The sequence below is a fragment of the Mobula birostris genome, chromosome 18 (genome assembly GCF_030028105.1).
Source record: "Mobula birostris isolate sMobBir1 chromosome 18, sMobBir1.hap1, whole genome shotgun sequence".
In the NCBI taxonomy this organism is placed as follows: domain Eukaryota; kingdom Metazoa; phylum Chordata; class Chondrichthyes; order Myliobatiformes; family Myliobatidae; genus Mobula; species Mobula birostris.
The window spans coordinates 16087172-16110944 of NC_092387.1; the positions used below are offsets into that span (position 1 = coordinate 16087172).

Below are 23773 nucleotides of genomic sequence, written 5' to 3' on the forward strand. Positions count from 1 at the left end.
CAGGATCCGACGCAAGCACTGTAGGTGGAAGCTGTTGAGGTGGTGCTCTTGGCGCGCATAGGTTGTCCAACTCTCACTGCCGTAAAGAAGAGTACTCAGTACGCAGGCTCTGTACACTGCAATCTTGGTGGCTGTGGTGAGCTTGTTGTTTTTCCACGCTCTCTTTGACAGCTTGGCCATAGCAGCAGCGGCTTTCCCTATTTGCCTGTTGAGCTCTGGATCGAGGGACAGGTTGCTGGGGACTATCGATCCTAGGTAGGTGAATTCATCTACCACTTGCAGGGTGTGATCACCAATGCTGATGCTAGGGGCTTCGCTGATGTCCTGGCCCATGATCTCTGTCTTCTTCAGACTGATGGTGAGGCCAAACTCTTGGCAAGCATTTGCCAGAGAACTGACTAGCCTCTGGAGAACAGACTGTGTGTGTGACGTCAGGGCGGCATCATCAGCGAAGAGTATCCCCCGGATCAGGACCTGACACACTTTGGTCTTTGCTCTGAGGCGTGCAAGGTTGAAGAGCTTGCTGTCAGACCTAGTGTGTAGGTACACCCCGTCATCAGATGTCCTGAAAGCGTACAACAGTACGAGGGAGAGAAGATCCCGAAGAGCATCGGGGCAAGTATGCAACCCTGCTTCACTCTGCTTTGGATGGGGAAGGGCTCCGAGGATGATCCATCAAATTGTACTGTCCCCTGCATGCCGTCATGGAAAGAGGCAATGAGATTCAGCAGCTTTGAAGGGCATCCAATCTTCTTCAGGAGTGCGAAGAGGCTTCTTCTGCTAACCAGGTCGAAAGCCTTGGTCAGATTGATAAAGGCAACGTACAAAGGCTGTCTCTGTTCCCGGCTCTTCTCCTGTAGCTGCCTGAGTGAGAAGATGATGTCAATGGTGGATCTCTCTGCTTTGAAGCCACACTGGGACTCAGGGTAGACACGTTCTGCCAGTGTCTGCAGTCACTTCAGAACTACTCGGGAAACGCCTTGCCAATGGTGTTGAGCAGGAATATGCCTCTGTAATTGTTACAGTCGTTGCGATCTCCCTTATTCTTGAACAATGTGATGATGTTTGCATCTCACATGTCTTGGGGAACTGATTCCTCCAACCAGCACTGGCAGAGCAGCTCGTGAAGGTGGGTTAGGAGCACTGGCTTCCCACACTGGATCACTTCTACAGGGATGCTGTCTTCGCCTGGTGCCCTGCTGTGAGCAGGTGAGTCGATGGCCTTGCTGAGTTCTTCCTCTGTTAGGGTAGGTCCAGCTCTTTCATGACAGGTAGGGCAGGGATACTGGCAAGGGCTGACTCAGTGACCATGTTCTCAGTGGAGTACAGGTTCTGGTAGTGCTCGGCCCACCTCTCCATCTGCTTGGCACGGTTTTTGATGACTTCACCGTCCTTGGACTTCAATGGAGCAATCTTGCTAGCGGTGGGCCCAAAGACTTTCTTCATCCCCTCGTACATGCCTTGCACGTTGCCACTGTCGGGGCAGGTCTGGAAGTTCTGGCACAGGTTCTGCCAGTAGTCAATTGCACAACGTCTAGCTGTCCTTTGAGCGTTGTTTCTTGCCATTCTCAGTACAGTGAACAACAGGAATTCTGCAGATGCTGGAAATTCAAGCGACACACATAAAAGTTGCTGGTGAACGCAGCAGGCCAGGCAGCATCTCTAGGAAGAGGTGCAGTTGATGTTTCAGGCCGAGACCCTTCGTCAGGACTCAGTACAGTGAGATTCTTTTCTGACGAGTCTCTTTTGTAGTTGACCAGAGCTTCTCTCTTGGCATCGATGACAGGTTCCATCTCAGACAGGTGAGATTCAAACCAATCTTGGTTTTTCCTCTCCTTCTTCCTGAGGGATGACATGGCAGTGTTGTAGATAGTGTCACGAATGAATTGCCACCTCTCCTCCATGGTGTGTCTGTATTTGCTTTGAAAGCATGTTCCATTTGGTCATGGAGTTTCGTGGGAAGTTCTGGGTTCACTGCCTTAGCAGTGTTGATGCGTGGGTATCCTTTCTGCTTGGTGTGGTGGATCTTCTTTGGTTTCAGTTGGGCTTTGCTGCACACCATGGAATGGTCCATGTCGCAGTCTGCACTGTGTAAGCTGCGTGTTAGAAGCACACTGTTGAGGGCAGCTTTTCTGGTGATGATCATGTCCATCTGATGCTATTGTCCAGACCTTGGGTGTCTCCAGGAGACTTTATGGTGAGGCTTGGTCTTGAAGAACGTGTTGGTGATGCACAGCTTGTGATAGGAGCAAAGCTCCAGCAGTCTCTGGCCGTTGTCGTTCATCTTGCCAATACGGAAGTGTCTGAGGCAGTCTGGCCATGAGCTGTGGTCAGATCCGACTCTAGCATTGAAATCACCAAGCAGAATGATGTGTTCAGATTCTAGTATTTTGCTGATGGTAGCATCGAGGTCCTCGTAAAACTGATCTTTTGTTTCTTGAGGTGAACCCAGCGTTGGAGCGTAGACACTTAGGATGTTCACTTTACCGGACAACGTTGAAAGGCTAAGGGAAAGGATGTGTTCTGACGCGCCAGTGGGAGGAACTATCATGGATAGCAGGCTGTTCTTGACAGCAAGGCCGACGCCATGCAGTCGGGGTTCCTCAGGTGGTCTGCCCTGCCAAAAGAAGGTATAGTTCCTCTCCTGCAGCAAGCCTGGTCTCTTGCAGTGCTGCTATGTCGATGTCCAGCCTTCTCAGCTCAGAGTCAATCATTGCTGTTTTCCTGTTGTCGTTGATCTGCTGCAGGTCATCTGAGAGGCCAGGGCACATGGTCTTAACATTCCAGGTGGCCAGTCGCATGACTGGTAGTTTCTTCTTTCTTCTCTGTGGTTTGTCTGGTGCAGTGATAGCTGTCTGCTTTTCGATGCAAATCTAAGCTCCAAGCACCCATTGAAGCAGGCAGACGGTGGCGAATTAGCACCCAATTGTCCGGGGGCTGCCCGGATTGAGGCGGGCGCTAGCTGATCGGTGAGATGCAATGACCTCTCCCACCGTCAGAGGCAACCCGTAGCGCCCGTACCTTACACCAATCAGGTTGGACTTGTAACTACTGCCTCCTGTGTTGATTTTGCTGCTTTGCAGCAGCACCGGAGTAACCTCTCCAGGGTGCAGACCTGAATATAGAGATCTTGGGCTGCCCAGACATCAAGATTTCCCTCTTGGCCTTGTGGATGTGGTCCAAAGGAATGCGAAGCAGTACATTTGGCATCAGCTTGGCTGCAGGAGCTGCCGGGAGGTGACGTGATATGTCATCCAACCACCTTAGGGGCTCCACTCTAGATTTGTGTAGGGTTTACTCCTTAGCCTTCTCTTCTCCCAAAGATACCCACAAGGCAGTGGGATCCGTAACCCTGGATAGGGGCCCATACCAGGTACTGTCAGCTGGAGCCAGCTGAGCCCGGGACTCGTGTAAGGCAGGGTCGTCACTCCTTGTAGTAGTGACATATGGAGCCACTACCCACTACCCATTAGCACTGAAGGAATACCAAACATGCCCTCTCCAGAATATTCTCCAAATTCACTGAAGGATAAGTAAGTACATGTTTTTCCCAAACTGAAGTCCCCTATGTATTACAGAAATAGATTAATGCAAACACGAGGAAATCTGCAGATGCTGGAATTTCAAGCAACACACATAAAAGTTGCTGGTGAACGCAGCAGGCCAGGCAGCATCTATTGGAAGAGGCACAGTCGATGTTTCGGGCCGAGACCCTTCGTCAGGACTAACAGAAATAGATTAAAATGCTTTTAGACTGAGGAAAGAAACCACTTTTATTAAATACTTAAAATACAATAAATATATTATTGCAGACGTGAGTTTAGTAATTCTGGTGCCTTGTCTCTAATTTAAATAGATATTTAGACAACAGAAAGAACACTTTTATAATACAGCTCATATCCATTGTACAGAGGGAGAATCAAGGGTAACTTATTATACAGTTCTGTTGGAAGGATTTCCTTACTTGTGTGAAAAATTTTTGATCAGTGAAGCTCAGTAATAGGACAATTAATCACAAAAGGGAACTACCTCAGACAGATATTTCAGGAGGCAGAGTAAACACCTGTCTCTGCCCCTGTCCCAAGGCAAGGGAGAGGAACCACAGAAGAAATGAGATGCAAACTTTAAACTATTATAAACTATATGAATGTCAAAATGCCATTTCACTATTCTGGAATTAGGACATTACTATAAGCCATAATTAAAGTTGGTTAATTTATGCATTAATGAAAATTAAATTCTTCCTTAGCTTATTCCAAACCAACCTCTTCCCCACCCTCCTCATTACCCCTGAGAGTAACCCATTAGATGCTCTATGTACACCCGGGGACCAACATACCACAGTCAGGAAGTACTGATAGAGTATTAGTTCAGAGTTCTGTTGGCTTGGTTTCTTCAACATGTAACTGTAATTCATTGGAAGTATTAAAATTTTAAAAATAACTTTCTTGGATATGTCTCATGAAGTCTTGTAATTCTTAGCTGTGAACAGAATGTCAGACAACTCAATTAAATACTCTTCTAATACTAATGTCAATATTAGTTTTAATTTACAATGACCAGGAAGTTATTCCTCTTTTTGTATGTAACGCTCAGGGCTATCGGCTCATCTTTGTCTAGGGGAAATCCGGTCTGCCCGCCAAACCATGTCTCACGTTTGCGTAGTTCCTGTGTAATGCACCCTAGTACAAACTCTCACATCAAGTATCAGACAGCACACAATGTATGATTTACAGATTACACTTTATAAATCTTACTGAAACAATGTAATTAATAGAGCTACAATATAAAAGGAAAGTAAAAGGTGCCAAACTTATCAGAGTTCAACCACTTTGTGCACAACCATTGGAGCTCAATTAACGGGGTCTTCTTTCCACCATTTGATCTCCTCCGACCTCCTCGACCCGCCACCTGGGACCAACCACGGTGGTCGACCAGAGTGTGACCAGCACGTCCTGCCTCTTTATTTCTCCTCCCGAAAAACCCGCACACTGACCCAGGTTCCCACACATACAGATAGAATAATATAGCTTCCATTGGTTAGTTCCTCCGTTATCTATAACTATAACCCAAACATTTCAGCTACAGAGAACATTACCTCATAGTTAACATTACAAAGAAGCCATTTCATTATAACACTTCAGAGAAGCGATTGTATAATTAGCAGTTAACAGTTAATATTACTGAGAACCCTGCATGTATTTCAATACAAAACACTGAAAAAAATTGGGTCTGTTTTCATGCTGATAAAAAGAATCAGACCATGTAAAATACCTCAGAATTTTTCTTTTATGGATAACTGCTGTAATGTACTTCACCAAAGACCAGGAGGTATAGAGTTGCCTTGCAAAACCACTGTAAGACATCCTTAAACTTTCCCCAGTTACTTTGAAAGGCTATGTGAGGAATAATAGGTGCTGTTTCATTGGTGACATATTTGTATATTCAACATTTCTTTTTCAAATCAAGTCAATATAAAGTCAAATCAGTGAAAAAGTATATTCTTTTCTGTTATTCATGTAAATATAATGGCGATAACTTTACTTTTAAACTTTCAGATGAATATATCAAATTGTGCAGTCAGGTACCTTGGACTAATGGTGAACTTGGACCTCAACCTGGACCTCATCCTAGACCTCGTCCTAGACCTCATCCTGAACCTTACCCTGAACCTTACCCTGAACCTTATCCTGGACCTCGTCCTGGACCTCGTCCTGGACCTCGTCCTGAACCTCTACCTGGACCTCTACCTAGTCCTCATTATGGTAAGCTGAGTTACCAACATTATCAGTAAGACTATTCAATTTATTTTTGATATATCCCTAACTTAGTTTGAAAATTTCTAACATTTATATGACAGGACATTTGAATACTTCTGATTACTGTATTTCTGTTGGAAATCTCTGCATCCATGGACGCTGCATTCCCCTCCCAGGGCCCAGTTATCGTTGTGAATGCTACACTGGCTATAAACTTACTCCAGGAGGAGAATGTAGAGGTAGAATTCAAACAATTCTATTAGATATGTTAATGTTAATCCTAGTGTGATGTTGACCAGGTGTATATTGGTACATTTTTAAATATTTTACTTCTGAATTGTCATTTTGTTGATGTTCAGAAATTAATATGCTTCAGTTTAACTGTAACATCTTGTTTTAAACAGATGACGATGAATGTATTAACAATCCCTGTACGCATGGAGACTGTGTGAACACACAAGGCTCTTACTTTTGCCGCTGTCATTCTGGCTTTCAGAGTTCTGCATCTAAAATTACTTGTGTGGGTATGTTATACTTCAAATAGTTACCAGTATTCAATTTTGCTTCTAATACTGAAGTTGCAAAATTATTTTTATTTTGAAAGATATTGGTATTTTCCAATATTTCATGCATAGCCATCATCCAGTAGAATTTAATTTACAAAAACAAATCATTTAACTCAACTGGCCTGTGAAAATGGTTTACATAGTGCATTAGCTTTCTCACATCTTCCTTAAATTAACTCTTCATATCTTTTATTTTGTTTTCCTCTATGTATTATCTAATTTTCTGTCAAACATGTTTTTTTTAACCATTCTGTCTAGTAAGTTGCTAGATGAGCACTGGAAGTGCTATAACCTATAAGGTCACAGACTGGTAACTAGAAAAAGAGATTAGCTTAAGTAATTTTAACACCTAGTGTGTATATGATAAGCTAAACTACTTCCTACGATGTAAATTCAAGGTAGCAAGATTCCAAACACTCCTGCCAAAAAATTTCTTCTGAATTCCTTTATGGATTTATTTTGGCTTATTATGAGTTACATTCAAAAGATTTGAATCACTGAATGATTGCTTGTTCTGCGTGCAATTACTTATCGGTGGGGAATTATCCAAATTAGTTGTAACTAACTACATTTTGGAGCAGACATATGGGTAAGTGTCCTGAATTGAATTTGGTTGATCTGGTTTAGCCCTAGTTAGAAAAGGCATCCAATACTTTTTTTTTTCTTTTGTTGTCTTATTCCCATTTTACCAAAAGTGATCAAGGTGGAAGTAGATGATGTAGCATTTAGGTAGTTGCAATATATCATGTGATGTCCATTTAGTGATGAACAGGTGCAACCTCTTTTACAACTGAGTATCATGTTTACAAAAGTTTTTGAGATAGGGTACAAATAATTACAAGTAAAAGCTAGTTAATTGGTAGCAATATAAGAATGCAAGCCCCTGGGAAAGTCCTGTGTCCAAAATAGTCCAAAATAGTTATCACTTAACATAATTCAACAACTCTCCACTATAAATTCTGGCTCTTTTTCAGTGCTAGCCTGTGTTCACAAGTCTCTCTCAAGGTCATCTGGTCAGCATATCCTGATCAGTAGAAGAATTCAGCAACCCAAAAGTGCAGCCAAGTAGGATCATGGCCTAACATAGAGTACCCAACAAGGAATGCTCCTGTAGAAAAGCCTAAAGATATTGTTTTAGTTTGTATTGATCTTCCTGTAGTTAAGGGTCTATGTTCGTATTCTGAGCCAATGGATTCTGCCAGGATTAAAGAATTACACCATTGCATGATTTGGTATGGTATAGAACAAGCAAAATAAATGTAGCTACTATATTAACTTTACTGCCTTCAGGCCACTGCTACTTTGCTTGGGTTTACTCAGAATCACTGTGCCAAAAGGAGTATAACTACTCCCACCTTTTTTTGTAACTCAGTTTTGGCCCATTGACTCCTAAATATCTTCTGAAATGACCGCCATGCCACTCAGTTGTGATTGACTCCTAAATGTACTCTGAAATGACTGGCAAACTACCCAGTTGTACTGTACTGCTACATTGACCCAGGCACTGAAATTAGACAGAACAAGTCACTCCCAGTCCAGTCAACATCGCAAATGCTTTCCACACAAATATTTATGGATGGATGTCTAAATTGGGAGAACTACCCACAAGCTTATCTAGTGACAGCATGACACAGTGGTCCTCATAGAATCATACTTTACAGATGATGTGTCTTAGTTTCTGGGTATGCCTTGTCCAACCAGCAGGACAGATGCATCAGAGGTGTCAACACGATAGTACAGAAGCAGGTGAGAGTAGTTCCTGAGTTGCTTGAAATTGCCTCCAGATCCAATAAATTCCCAAAGAATCTGGTCAAACTCGGATATGGAAACCTCCTAATTGCATCTACTGTTCTCCTTCTGCTGATAAGTCAATCTTATGCATGTTGAGCAAAAATTGAAAGAAGTGTTTAAAGTAACAAGGGCACAGATTGTATTCTGAGCAGTGGGGGTTTTACATTCATCACTAGGAGTGACTTGGTAGCACCACCTAGAACAAGCTGCCAAGCCCACAAGGACATAATGGTAATGCAGCAGGTAGTAAGTGAGACAACACTAGAGCTAAATCTGTTTGTCTTCATAATCACCAATCTACCTGTATCAAATATATCTAAGAAGATTTGTCATTTGACAAATCAGACATATCAAGTGAGGATGGCCTCAGAACCGACCTGCCAGCTTAAAACAGGCCATCTATAATGTGTTAAAAAAAATCTTGCCTTTTACGATTACGTATATCTCGTTGGACCTCTCTTACTCTTACCTTAAAGCTATCCTTTTTAGTATTTGACATTTCTATGCTGGGAAGAGTCTGATTATCAACCCTCTCTGTGCCTCTCATTTTATTAGCTTACTTCTCAGCCTCTACCATTCCAAAGACAATCTCGATTTGCCCTACCAATCTTTGTAGCAAATTCTCTTCAATCTAGGCAGCATCCTATAACCCCTTTAAAGCCTCCATACAGTACTCTAAATGTTGTCTAAACAAAGTTTTATGCAGCTACAATGATACGAGATTCTGCAGATGCTGGATTTCTTTAACTTCTGGTAATCACTCCCCCTCCTGTTCGCTCTTCTTCCATTCCCCATTCTGACTCTCCTCTTAATCTTTCCCTTAGCCTTACTTGCCTATCACCTCCCTCTGATGCCCCTCTTCCTTTCCTTTCTCCTATGGTGCACTCTCCTCTCCTATCAGATTCCTCCTCCTTCAGCCCTTTATCTTTTCTACCTATCATTTCAAAGCTTTTCACGTTTATTTCCCTGTTCTCCATCCACCTATCTTCCCGCTCTCCTGCTTTCACTTATCACCTTCCAGCTTGTACTCCTTCCCCTCCCCCCGCCATCTTAACCTGGCTTCTTCCTTTCCAGCCATGATGAAAAGTCTGAGCCAAAATGTTAACAGGTTATTCCTCTCCATAGATGCTGCTTGATCTGCTGGTTTCCTCCAGCATTTTGTGTGCAGTTTCTCTGGACACATTCCCAGCTGGTCTATACCCTATTGAACTTTGACAACTCTCTTCACTCTCCACGACTTCACCAATTTTTGTGTCATCCATAGACTTACTAATCAGACTGCCTACATGTTTATTCAAATCACATATATCACAGAAGTCCCAGCAGTGATCCTTGTGGAACACCGCTGGTTACAGACCTCCAGTCAGTATAACACCCTCCACCATTATCCTCTGATTTCCTTGACCAAGCTAATTTTGAATCCAAGTCTCTGTTGATCACATGTACCTTAATTTTCTGGATCTGCTAGAGGAATTTAGCAGGTCAAGCAGCATCTATGGACGTGAATAAGCAGTCAATGTTTCACGCCAAGTCCCTTCCTCAGGACTGGAAAGCAAGGGGGAAGATGGCAGAATAAAAAGATGGGGGGAGAAAAGAGGACCTGCAAGAAGGTGATAGGTGAAGCCAGGTAGGTAGGAAAGGCAAAGGGCTGTAGAGGAAGGAATCTTATAGGATGGGACTATGAACCATAGGAGAAAACGAAGAAGGAGGGGTATCAGGGGAAGGTGTTAGGCAGGTAGTGAAGAGATAAGAGGCCAGGGTGGCGAATAGAGGAAAAAAACACGAGTGAAAACTCAAATTAAGTTTGTAAGACATGAGCCCTTCTGCTCAAATCCTCGATAGTTAAGACTATACTTTTCCAGTTTATCCCATCCCTAACATCTTTAACAATGATTTTCCGTATCACTGATTTAAGGTTCACTGGCTTGGTTTTTCTCTATTGTCCTTTTTAAAACTAAGGACAAGTTATCAAGGATTGGAAGTGGAATGTGAGGCAGTTAGATATATAAAGGGACTGAAATCTGCATTTGGTAGCCTTCCCCAGTTCCTGAAACACAATAAAACCAATCTTGAATTAAGTTCTACAAAAATGGCAGCAGGGTTAAGCCAGGTAATTACAGTGAATCTAATTATTAGTGGTATATAAATTATTGGAAAAAAGTACTGAGGAGTATGGTTAATCTGTATGTAAACACACAGATTAATCAGTTTTGGTCAGCATGTCTCTTTTAGAAGGAGATCCTGTTTAGCTCATTTGATTACATTTTTGTGAAATAGCTAAGTGTACTGAATGTGGATATCAGTACGGCATTTGATTAAGTCCAAAAGTGAAAGTTCATGAATTCTGATTTGGTATTTTCTATCCAAAATTGCCTGGGAGAGATAGGAGACAATGAGTGATTTTCAAAGATTCTTTTTGTTATTGAAATCTTATGAGTACTGCAGAGATCAGAGCAGGGGCCTTAACTGTTAACAATCTGGATGTGATTATTCAGAGAATGATGAGTAATTTGGCACATTGTTACCAGGTTCGGAGATGGCCCAAGTGTGGACTGAGAGACACTGAAGCAGGTCGATAGTTCACAGACCTTAATATGAACAGTGTTAAAAGGAAAATAAAACAATAAATGCTAGGCCAAACAAGGCCATTAACTAAAACTCTCAAAATGAAAACGAAGCCTGCGCTGCTGCTGAAAAGAACATCTAAATATTAAACAAATCCCATTAGTCTTCAAAGTCAGTTGACTTGAAAGTCCAATATCTCAGGGAAAGCCGAATGCAAAACAGCAGCAAAACATTGCTATACTCTGTCCAAGTCTCGACAGGCACTATGATGACAAGTATGGAGTTAAATACTATCACAATTAAATAATAATAATAATTAGCTGACGTGCAAATTCTACTGCACTCCATGGTTGTGACAGGGCCCCCCTGTCTATGCGCAGCCCCTGAGGCGCCACAGACCTGTGTCCGCTGGAAGTTCCAGATCAGTGACTTGTCCAAGATGTCCTTTGTTGGATGGATAAATAGCAGGTGGAGTCTAATCTAGCTATATGTGAAGTTTTGCACATGGAAGATCAAATGTAACAGGACAGTATGCAGTCAATAGCAGGACCTTTAACAGTGTTATTGTACAGAAGGATCCTGGGCTCCATAGTCCCTGACAGTAGCCACACAGGTGGATACGCCGAAAAGGACAACATATGGCACGTTTGCCTTATTAATCAAGACCATAGAATTATAAAATTAGTTAAGGCCTGAAATAGAGTATTGCATTCATTCTGGTTGCCCCATTTTAGGAATGATGTGTAGGTTTTGAAGAGGGTGCAGAAGAGGATTCACAAGATCCTGCCTGGATTAGAAGACGTGCAATAAAGAGAGGCTGGACAAACTAGAGTTGTTTTCTCTGAAGTGGCGGAGGCTGCGAGAGACCTGACAGTAGCTTATAAAATTATAAGAGGTGTAGATGGAATAGACAGCCATTTATCTTTTGTTTTCCCAGGGTCGGATTGGTTATTTCTCGAGAGCATGCATTTAAGGGGTGAGGGGCAAAGTTCAAAGGAGACATGTGGGGCAAGTTTTTTTACACAGAAGGTGAAGAGTGCCTGGATTGTGTTGGCAGGGATGATAGTGGAGACAAATGCAATAGAGGTGTTTAAGATGCTCTTATACAAGCGTGTAAATGTACAGAGAATGGAGGGATATGCACATTGTTTAGGCACTTTAGTCAGGCATTTAATTATCACTTTAATTACTATGGCATAACATTGTGGGCTGAAGGGTCTGTTTCTGTGCTGTACTATTCTCTGGGACCTGTGGTTGGGCCTGAGGGGAAAGCTACTATAATGCTAAATGTTATCGGTTTTTTTTAATGAAACACTTCATTCTGGTTTATACGCACGGTCTTTAAATTATGATGAATGTCATTTCACATGTAAGATCCTTCTGTATCAGTCATGCAAGCATGAATGAAAATTACAGAAGTTGTATCCAGGCATATGCAATTGAATATCTGGGCAAGAGAATATCATTATGTGGATGATATAAACAAAAGAGTGTCTAATTTTATGTTGTATTTTTAACATTTTGGTTGGTATCCATTAGCAGTCTCAAAGTTAAATACTTTTAAAACAATCGTTACATAATAAATATGTACAAATTGTTGAAATTACATTTAACAGAACCTCTTAGTTACTCTACGTCAGTCCTCCTTAAAGTGATGTATGTTTCTGTGATTCAAGTGGATTTTGATGTCTTACAGATATTGATGAATGTGTTCAGAATGGTCAGATATGCAATAATGGTCGTTGTGTGAATACAGAAGGCAGTTTCCACTGTATTTGTAATGCTGGATTTCAACTGACAGCAGATGGGAAAAATTGCATGGGTATGTAGCAGGCAACAAATCAAATAAGTAAATATAACTTGTTAATTGAACTTAAAGGTAGATTTTGTTTAGATTTTTGGAAGCTGGTAATTTTTTGGAGCCATTGAGTAAATGAAAATGTTTCATATGATAATCTACTAAATGTTTAATCTTAGTTTGGTATATGTTATGTTCTATTTTGTTGTGTTCTGTGTTGCTTTGCAGAGCATGGTATGTATGGTATGTATGCTATGTTGGTGCCAGAAAGTGTGGTGGCTCTTGTGACTGCCCCCAGCACATCCTTGGGTGTTGGTTGTCAATGCAAATGATCCATTTCACTGTCTATTTCAAAGTACATTTGATAAGTAAATCTGAATCATTACTTATATAACACTCCAGTATCACAGCATGGTTATAAAATGGAAGAAAGTTTTTCATTTGAGTCCACACCATGTCTATGTGAGAGCAATCTTACTAGTTCCACTATCCCATGGCAATACAAATTTCTTCCTTCAGCTCCTTTTGATCACTATGTTTGCATCTGTCCACATAACTTACACAGTGCATTTCAGATCTTAACCATTGGCAGCATTAAAACAGATTCCTCATATTAGTTTTGGTTCTGTTACCAAACTCTGTGACCTTAATTTTTGACCATGCAGCCAGTGGGAGTAACTTGCCTGAACCTCTTCTACCCTGGCCCTCCATGATTTTTAAATACATCTATCAAATTTCCTCAAAATTTCTCCTCTGTTCCAAGGAGAATGGGCAGTTATCCACATAACTAAAGTACATCATTCCTGGAGTTACCGTGACTTCCTTATTTTACAGGATGATTTGAGGGCCTCATTTTTCCTTAAATTTAGGCCTTCCACCAAATATTCACATGCTAGGGTAAAATTATTTTCACATTGAATACTTTTTTCTTCAACTCCACATTAAATATACAGTTTTAAGAACTCACATGAGCTCAGATTGCACTTGTCTGCACATTGAATAGTGTTTATTTCTACCATTCTCAAACTCTTTATCTAATACATTGGTTCTGCTTTCTGTACTTATACAAAAAATATTTAATCACTTTTGCTGCCGATTTCCATCCTTTTTTCATCTTCATGTAGTCCATCTCTAACTCTTCCCTTTCTTCATCTTTCTGTCTTCATCTCACAGGATAGGTTAGTGACAAACATCCACCTTAACTCTGGAAACTTACACAGTTATCTTCATGATACTTCCTTTCACTGTCTTCAGCAAGGACTGCCTTCCATTCTCCCTGTCCATTTGTCACCATTATATTTGTCCAGCAATAAGACTTCCCCACATCCTTCTGAAATGTCTTAAAACAAGGCTTCCTACCTGGCATATTGGCAGAGCCCTTGACCACATCTCATCTGTTTCCAGCATCTCTGTTCTCATTCAACACACCTACCCCCCAATAAAACACTGACAGAATGGTCCTCACCTTCCATCCCACTATCCTGAGTTTAACAAATCATCCTTTGCAATTTCCATCAGATCTAACAAAATTCTCCCCTATCTTATAACGTAGAAACAGCACAGGATAGACAGTCGATGTTGCACCAAACTGATTAGAAGGGATGTCTAATCCCTTCTGCCTGCAAATGGTCAATATCCCTTCATTCTCTGTATATACATGTGCTTGTCTAAGAGCCTCTTAAATGCCTCCATTGCATCTGCCTCCACTGGCACCATTGGCAGTATGTTGCAGGCACCCAGTGCTCTGTATAAAAACTTTCTATGGAAATCTCCTCTGAACTTTCCTCTCACCTCAAATGCTTGCCCTCTAGTATTAGACATGTTCACCCCAGAAAAAAGATACCAACTGTCTAGTCTATCTAGGACCTCATAACTTTCTAAACTTCTATCAGGTCTCCCCTCAGCCTTCATTTGTTCAGCTTTTTGTCTCCCTCATAGTTCCCTGCAGACACAGTACCTTACCCTTCACTTGGACATGTCTTAGCCTTACAAACTCAAAATCAGATTTTGCAACTTAAGGTCACTTTCTCTGACTGTATCAGAACTAGCAATTCCTCTCTATTAACACACTCTTATTTACACTGCATGTTCCATAGTCCTACATTTTGTAACTTTTTTTGTTTTTTCACTTGTGTCTCACTCTAGCTGTCTCATCTCTTAGCTTTTATTCAATTTTTCTAACTATTGAACACCACCAACCAGTTGACTTTTATAATTTATCTTCATGACAATCCTGGTCTCATCCAATCAGAAATACATCTTTTTGGCCTGAGAGTGGAGAGTTCACCACTCTCCAACTGAAAACTGTTTTCTTATTTTATCATGAAATTTTAACTCCTTTCTGTTTCCATAATTTTTTGACTTTATTTCAGATTTTCAACATCTGCAGTTCTTTTTCATTTTCTTAGTACTTGTACTCTGTGCTTTGTTTATAAAACCCAAGATCCCAATACTTCTTCAAACTACTTTGTCACTTTCAACAAATTATGAACAAGTACTTTTAGATCTCTCGGTTCTTGCATGCTTTTCAAATCTATGCCTTTTAGTTCATATTATATGTCCTATTTCCAGGATTTAAATTTAACTTGTTACCTATCCATCCATTTCAGCAGTCTTTCTGTATCTCCTGCATAGTTCACTACACCTCCAAGTTTCGTGTTATCTGAAAACATAAAAATATACACCCAACTTCAAGTCATTAATATCTACCTAAGACAACGATGGTCCTTGTACTGCACCGGTCGAATTCTGTTATGCATTATCCTTCAGTCTAGAATGCAACCATTCACTACACTTCTCTGTTTCATGTTCTTTAGTCAGTTTCCTATCCATACTGTTGTCACCCTTTTATTTCAAGACCTTGAGTCTTGATGAGCTGAGTGAACAGTTTTAGGAAGTCCATGCAGATCACTTCAACCTTATTATACTCATCGGTCTGTTACTCCATAAGTAAGTTCTTTTGTTGGTCACATACAGTTTTGCTTATGACATCTAACTAGTCTGTAGTTACTAGTTTTATCTTTTTGCTTTACTTTGAACAAGTGTGTAAAATATGCTATTTTCCAAGCAAGTACTGCTGCTAGTTCTCCAGATGTTTGAAAGATTACATACAGGGGCTTGCAATTACCCTTCTTCTCTCAGCTGTATCCCATCAAAATTGGGTGATTAATTCACTTTTAAGGGCAACTAGCCTTTCTAGCACCTCAAGTCTATCAATTTTTGGCTTATCTCAAATCTAAAGCTCCACCTCTTTTGCTGAGATTCCAGCAGCTTTTTCTCTCTTGGTGAAGACCAATGTAGCCATAGCTGTCTCAGCCATATCCTTTTCCTCCATTTCTTCTCTGATCAACTTCACCTCTATTCTTATCTTTTTCTGGTTAATGTTTCTATACAATATTTTTGGATTCCTTTCTGCTTCCATTCTTTTATCATATCTTCCTTTTTCTCATGTATTTCCTTTTTAAATATTCCCTTTAAATTTTATGTAATCAGCCTGACTTTCACTTCCCTGCTTTATATTACACTTTAGTTACATGGGAAAATTTGCCTTAATTCTGGAGCCTTTCTTCCTCACGGAAACGTATTTATACTGTAGCTGAAATATCTCTAACTTAAAGATCCTTCAATATTCTGTTTCCTTTTCTATAGTTATTCTGAACTTTATAATGCTGTGATCACTGTTTACTAAATGCTCCCCCAGTAATATAAATGTTAATCATGCTGTTCATTTGGAAAAAATATAAATCCTCAGAACATGTTACTATTAAAACTGTGTGCAATTTACTGCTGTAATATGTTTCAGACCTTGATGAGTGCTCCCAAAGAAACATGTGCATGAATGGAATGTGTATCAATGAAGATGGCAGCTTCAAGTGCATATGCAAACCTGGCTTTGAGTTGATATCAAATGGACGAGTATGCATTGGTAAGTTTATTATACAGATTATCTGAATTCCAAAAGGTTTCTGCATGTTGCCAGAAAAATACTCATAAGTAGCTCGTATTATAACTTGCTAAATAACGTGTAACACTAGCAATGGACTACCTTAAAATATTCTAGTTACAAAGCACTATTGATGTTTTTGAACACAGGAAATTCCATTTATTATATAATAATTAATGAGTCCATTCCAATCAATCACTGATAATATTTCAAAAGTAGATACAAATATATTAGTGGGTGGAGGGATAGGACTTTAGTATCTATTTGCCTCTCTCCAACCCTGTTCAAGAAGGTACCAAGCTTTGAATATATGAGCGTATACTTTCATACCTGATCCCAGGTACACCTTGTAGCCACTGATTCTAAATGATTATAAAATGGACACATCTTTGTTATGATGGAAAGATCTGCATTGGTCATCTTCTGCAATCCCTTCTTTTTCAGACATTCATGTTGAAGTCCTTAATTAGTTAATTGAAATACTTATGAAGGAGTTTGTTAAAGTATGTTGATCAGGACAGTGTACTCACCATCTAGATCAGGGTTTCCTCGGGTTCCACAAGAGATCATGATTAAAAAAAATACACATCATTTTTTGAACTTTGCGCAACAGCAGTGCTTGTAGTGGTGGGCAGTGACTGAGCAATTTCATTAGCAATCTTGTTAGAGGTCTTCCAGCCCAATATGGCATTGTGCAGTAGGACCATGTTTATTTGGTTGAGTTCATTCTCAGTTTTTGACACGAGATAGAGGAGGATATTGATAATTGGTGAGCAGTATATCGCACAGAGGGGAGGATGGTAGGCTAATGAAGTGCATTTTCCGAGCATTGAATGGACTCACCCAACTTTAGTTGTGACATCAGCCTCTCCTTCCTGAATTATCTCTCCCAGGCACCACTTCCATGCCACTAACTGACTTATGGGAGCAGGCAAACTCTACGGGTGTAGAAACTTGAGGGAAATTTTCATTCTAAACAAGGAATTTTACAGACATGTCCAATGTGCCAATTTTTGAAAAGGAAGTGTGAAGTGGAAGAGAAGGATTCTAGGCCTAAGTTTACAGAGAATTCTGATAAGGTTAATGATGAAGAATTACAATCTTCTGAATCATTTCACCGTACTAGTGCAAAAGTGGACACAAAAAAGTCCATCTTTACAATGATAGCTACTTATCAATGGGTTTTACATGCACTGGTGATCCAAACTGTTGTATTCTATTGTGCCTAGTCTGTGGCAAACAACTTGCAAATGCAGCAAAGGCTCCAGCAAAATTGAAAAGCCACTGAACTACAAATCACAGCCATATGATACATAAAAGTGCTGATTATTTTAACTGGCCATTGGAATCTCAAAGCAAACAGAGTAAAGTTTTTGTTAATAATGTCACAGTCAGTAAAAATATTCAGGAAGCAAGTTATTTAGTAGTAGAACTTATTACCCAGAAAAGGAAAAGTCACACAGTTGGTGAGAATTTAATAATGTCAACATGTAAAATTATAGTGGGTAAAATGCTAGGACAAGATGCAGTATGAGAATTTGAAACGAGTACAATAAGAGGACTTATCGTACTCTCATACAGTACGATAAGTGGACGTATTGATGACATGCCACATGCTGAAGAGGTTTTATGTGATAAACTGAAAAACAACAGTTTCTCTATCCAGGTTTACATATCGACAGATTTCTCCAATAAATGTCATGTCGTAGCATTCATAGGATTTGTAAATGATGGTGAAATTCAAGAAAACTTTTCTGTTGCAAAGAGATGCCTGAAACAAGCAAAGGCCAAGTTTCATGTTTTGTCTTCATATCTGGAAACAAAAGGTCTGTCTTAGAGGAACTGTTTTGGCACCTGTACTGATGGTGCCCCATCAATTGTTGTCTCCATGAGAGGTTTCGTTTCTCTTGTTAAAAAAGAAAATCCTGACGCTTGAGCTGAAAGGCAAATTGCAGGGGTACTTTTAAAAAAACAGTAGGCCAGATTTTGCTGAGTGCTTTGAAGATGAAGGATGACTGCAGAAACTAGCCTACTTAGCAGACATTTTTCATCACATGAACTAGTTGAATGAGTCTCTGCAAGGCCCCGGAGAAAATGTTTTGACTTTAAGTGACAAGATTCTTAGATTTAAAAGGAAACTGAATCTTTGGGGAAAATCATGTTGCAAAAGGAAATCTTGGAATGTTTCCATTGCTGCTTGGGCTCGAGAATGAGAAAGGATATCAGAAAGTCTTATTGAAAACCACCTGGAAGAACTGCAGAACAAAATTGAACAGTATTTTCCTCCTTTCAACACAAGTGTATGACTGGGTGAGATTCTCTGAATCTTCTGCTCAGCCTGGGAACTTGACTTTGAGAGAAGAGGAAGAACTTTGTGAGCTGCAGTCTGATCGTGCACTCAAAATGAGATTTACCGACTTACTCCTGGATAAGTTGTGGATTTCTGTAAAAGAAGAGTATCCTGCCATTCATAAGAAAGCAATGAATGTTTTGCTGCAGTTTTCAACTTCACAGATGTGTGAGCAAGCTTTTTCTTGTTTAACAAGCATCAAGAGCAAAGATAGAAATTGTCTGATTTCAGTTGAAGGTGAAATCCGTGTGGGCTTATATCAAGTTTCACCCAGAATTGAGTATTTATGCAGCAAAAAAACAAGCACAGGTTTCACATGCTAGGCCTATATTTGAGCCTGATCATGTCACTTAATAAGAAAATGTTTTTTCAAAGTTTTGTATAAAATTGTGTCTTAGGCTATATTTTTATTCATATTGCTTTGGCTTATGGTTTTAGTAACTTTATTATTCAACATTGTCAATTAAGTTTCATGGTGTAAATAGCATTAATTAGAATCAATTCACAACCTTTATTTAAATTAAATATACTGAGCCTACCTTCAGAAAAATTAAATCCCATTTAGCTTCAGCCAGTTATTCAACAGAAATTTATTATGTTTGCCTTACGAGTTTTAAAAATTTATGAAATGGAAAGAAATTAATTTCAAGATGGGTAAGCTAAGCTTAACTACCTGTATTTTTTTTTCAAGAAAGGTTGGCTAAATGTTCATTCTGCACTCAAAAGAGCACTGACAATTATTTTTGGATTATTACATTTACAACTTCCTGATAAACACTAACGTACCGTGAGCTGTAGACATAATAATTTTTACATTAGGGGTTCCCTGAGACCTGAAAATTATTTCAAGGGTTCCTCAAAGGCAAAAAGGTTGAAAAAACCCAGTCTAGATAATTCAGTGATAATTTAATTATTGAACTCTCCCTTTGTTTAATCGTATTTGTATAATATGTAATTCACTTTGCAGCTAGACCCTGTATATTGTAAATAGATTCTGTGTATAACAAGTTCTAAAATCTTCAGTACCATTAAGTTTAATTGTTTACTATCAATAGTTATTCAGAATATTAGGGATTCAATTCTCATTACAGAGTCTGAGCACAAAGATTTAAGCTGACACAACTGTGCAATGCTGAGGGACCAAAACACTGTCAGAGACACCACCTGAGAGTTGAGTCTTTAAACTAAACTTTAAACTTTCTCAGGTTCTTGCAAGAGATGTTATCGTTTTGCTGAACAAGAGAATTGTGGTGTCCTTAAAAAAAGGAAAGCGGTTATAAACTAAAGCCTCAGGACTTCCAGACAATGATTCCCCTAACTTTTTTTTTAACAGCTGCACAGACCTACCATTGCTCTGAGCAAGAAAATTTTATACAGTTGAAAACTGCAAGGCACCTTAATATAAACACTATATAAAATAAAATCCCAGCTGTGTCGCAACAGAGGCATGTTTGTGGGAGCATTTCAAATACTGTGTGGCCACGCACCTGCGCAGTTTAGAGAGAACAATACTTCCAGAACTTTTTACCACTAATGAGATAGTTTTGAAGTGCTTCTATATCAATTCATTTTGTCATAACACATTTGATAATATCAATATGAAATTTGAAGCAGAGGTGGAAGGGCAATGGTATAATGTTGTAAGGCACTCAGGGATAATTCTCTTGTTCTTCTTCAACTTAGCACCTTATAATCTTTTAGGCTCATCACAGAGAGCAGGCAATGTTAACATTGTTTCAGAGAGTCAGCAATAAAAAACTCTAATGATGCTTAGAATTTTGTTTGAAGCTTCAGGTTGGATCTCCATAATTTCTGCCTCAGAATGATTGCCACATATTGACAGTTGAATTATAAATGGATAGCATTTACGTCACTTTTCAACACTTTGGCATCAAACAGAACAAAACAAAATGAGTTAATCAGGATATGGTCCTCGTCACTTAATTTCTTGAGCGAATAGTTGACAGAATCTGTCACCATATTCTGCAGCCTGCCAATTTTTGAAATTTGATTTTTGGATTTACTAAATCTCAACATGAATCGGGCAGCAACACATCCTCAAAATATATTTTAAGGCAATTTCTTACAATGCCATTGATAAAATTCTTGCTGCAAAGGTTATTTAAGATGCATAGCATCTTTGTTTCAATGGTTTCAATAAACTTCCTATGTGTAAGTGTCTTAATGCTGACTTTTTTCATTGCTTTCAGCTCCTTATGAGTGCTGCCTAAGCAAGTGCTTGGAAACAGTTGTGAAAGAACTGAAAGTAGTACAAGCGGGATTCTTTGAAAATTAGGTTATTTTTATGCAAGATCATGGTGCTTTTTTAGCAAGATCTTACATACCCTATGTTACGATAGTTGTAACTAGCCAAAAACAGTATGAAATCATGCAGTACGAAATCAGGTCAAACAGCCTAACTAGTCCATGCCAATCACCACCTTTCAGTCTTAACCCATCACCCAGCAGTTGATCAATAGTTCTGTATACTTAACTGATTCAAGTGTTCATCTTGACACTTACATATTGTCAGTAATTGAGTTTTAATAGTCTCTCAGGTATTCTAGGTACTTACATTATTTGGTGAAAGAAAATTCCTCTGATTTCCCCTCGGAACTGCTTTCCTGTTACCTGAAGCAATGTCCTCCAGTTTTAACCATATAACCATATAACTATTACAGCACGGGAACAGCCCAACTCTTACTCTCACCTAGTCCCACCGACCTGCAATCAACCCATAACCCTCCATTCCTTTCCTGTCCATATATCTATCCAAGTTAACTTTAAACGACAACATCAAACCTGCCTCAACCACTTCTGCTGGAAGCTTGTTCCACACAGCTACCACTCTCTGAGTAAGGAAGTTCCCCCTCATGTTACCCCTAAACTTTGGTCCTTTAACTCGCAACTCACGCCCTCTTGTTTGAATCTTCCCCACTCTCAATGGAAAAAGCCTATCCATGTCAACTCTATCAATCCCCTTCATAATTTTAAACACCTCTATCAAGTCCCCCCTCAACCTTCTACGCTCCAAAGAATAAAGACCTAACTTGTTCAACCTTTCTCTTTAACTTAGGAGATGAAACCCAGGCAACATTTTAGTAAACCTCCTCTGTACGCTCTCAATTTTGTTGACATCTTTCCTATAATTCGGTGACCAGAACTGTACACAATACTCCAAATTTGACCTTACCAATGCCCTATACAATTTCAACATTACATCCCAACTCCTATACTCAATGCTCCGATTAATAAAGACCAGCATACCAAAAGCTTTCTTCACCACCCTATCCACATGAGATTCCGCCTTCAGGGAACTATGCACCATTATTCCTAGATCCCTCTGTTCTACAGCATTCTTCAATGCCCTACCATTTACCATGTATGTCCTATTTTGATTAGTCCTACCAAAATGTAGCACCTCACATTTTTCAGCATTAAACTCCATCTGCCATCTTTCAGCCCACTCTTCTAACTGTCCTAAATCTCTGTGCAAGCTTTGAAAACCTTCCTCATCATCCACAACGCCACCTATCTTAGTATCACCTGCATACTTACTAATCCAATTTACCACCCCATCATCCAGATCACTAATATATATGACAAACAACATTGGACCCAGTACAGATCCCTGAGGCACACTGCTACACACCGTCCTCCAATCTGAGACACAGTTATCCACCACTACTCTCTGGCGTCTCCCATCTAGCCACTGCTGAATCCATTTTACTGCTTCCATATTAATGCCTAACGATTGAACCTTCCTAACTAACCTTCCGTGTGGAACCTTGTCAAAGGCCTTACTGAAGTCCATATGGACAACATCCACCGCTTTACCCTCGTCAACTTTCTTAGTAACTTCATCAAAAAATTCAATAAGATTTGTCAAACATGACCTTCCACGCACAAATCCATGTTGACTGTTCATAATCAGACTCTGTCTATCCAGATAATTATATATACAATCTCTAAGAATACTTTCCATCAATCTACCCACCACTGACGTCAAACTCACAGGCCGATAATTGCCAGGTTTACTCTTAGAATCCTTTTTAAACAATGGAAGCACATGAGCAATACGCCAATCCTCCGACACCATCCCTGTTTCTCATGACATCTGAAATATTTCTGTCAGAGCCCCTGCTATTTCTACACTAACTTCCCTCAAGGTCCTAGGGAATATCTTGTCCGGACCCGGAGACTTATCCACTTTTATATTCCTTAAAAGCGCCAGTACTTCCTCTTCTTTGATCATCATAGTTTCTATAACTACCCTACTTGTTTCCCTTACCTTACACAATTCAATATCTTTCCCCTTAGTGAATACCGAAGAAAAGAAATTGTTCAAAATCTCCCCCATCTCTTTTGGCTCCGCACATAGCCGTCCACTCTGATTCTCCAAGGTACCAATTTTATCCCTCACTATCCTTTTGCCACTAACATAACTGTAGAAACCCTTTGGATTTATTTTCACCTTACTTGCCAAAGCAGCCTCATATCTTCTTTTAGCTTTTCTAATTTCTTTCTTAAGGTTCTTTTTACATTCTTTATATTCTTCAAGTACCTCATTAACTTCAAGCTGCCTAAATTTATTGAAGATCCCTCTCTTGTTCCGAACCAAGTTTCCAATATCCCTAGAAAACCATGGCTCTCTCAAACTTTTAACCTTTTCTTTCAATCTAACAGGAACATAAAGATTCTGAACCCTCAAAATTTCCCTTTTAAATGACCTCTGTTTCTCTATTACATCCTTCCCATAAAACAAATTGTCCCAATCCACTCCTTCTAAATCCTTTCGCATCTCCTCAAAGTTAGCCTTTCTCAAATCAAAAATCTCAATCCTAGGTCCAGTCCTATCCTTCTCCATAATGACACTGAAACTAATGGTATTGTGATCACTTGACCTGAAGTGCTCCCCAACACATACCTCCGTCACCTGCCCTGTCTCATTCCCTAACAGGAGATCCAACACTGCTCCTTCTCTAGTTGGTACCTCTATGT

At 39.8% G+C, this 23773-nt stretch overlaps 1 protein-coding gene across 1 annotated transcript in view; it reads left to right on the forward strand.

Annotated features, from left to right (window-relative positions):
• LOC140211971 (fibrillin-1-like) overlaps positions 1–23773 on the forward strand; it is a 460859-nt gene that overhangs the window by 213300 nt on the left and 223786 nt on the right. Inside the window, exons 10-14 of the mRNA XM_072282261.1 lie at positions 5559–5765; positions 5861–5998; positions 6164–6283; positions 12378–12503; positions 16282–16404. Of these exons, the coding sequence (XP_072138362.1) occupies positions 5559–5765; positions 5861–5998; positions 6164–6283; positions 12378–12503; positions 16282–16404 (714 nt within the window). The remainder of the gene's footprint in view (positions 1–5558; positions 5766–5860; positions 5999–6163; positions 6284–12377; positions 12504–16281; positions 16405–23773) is intronic.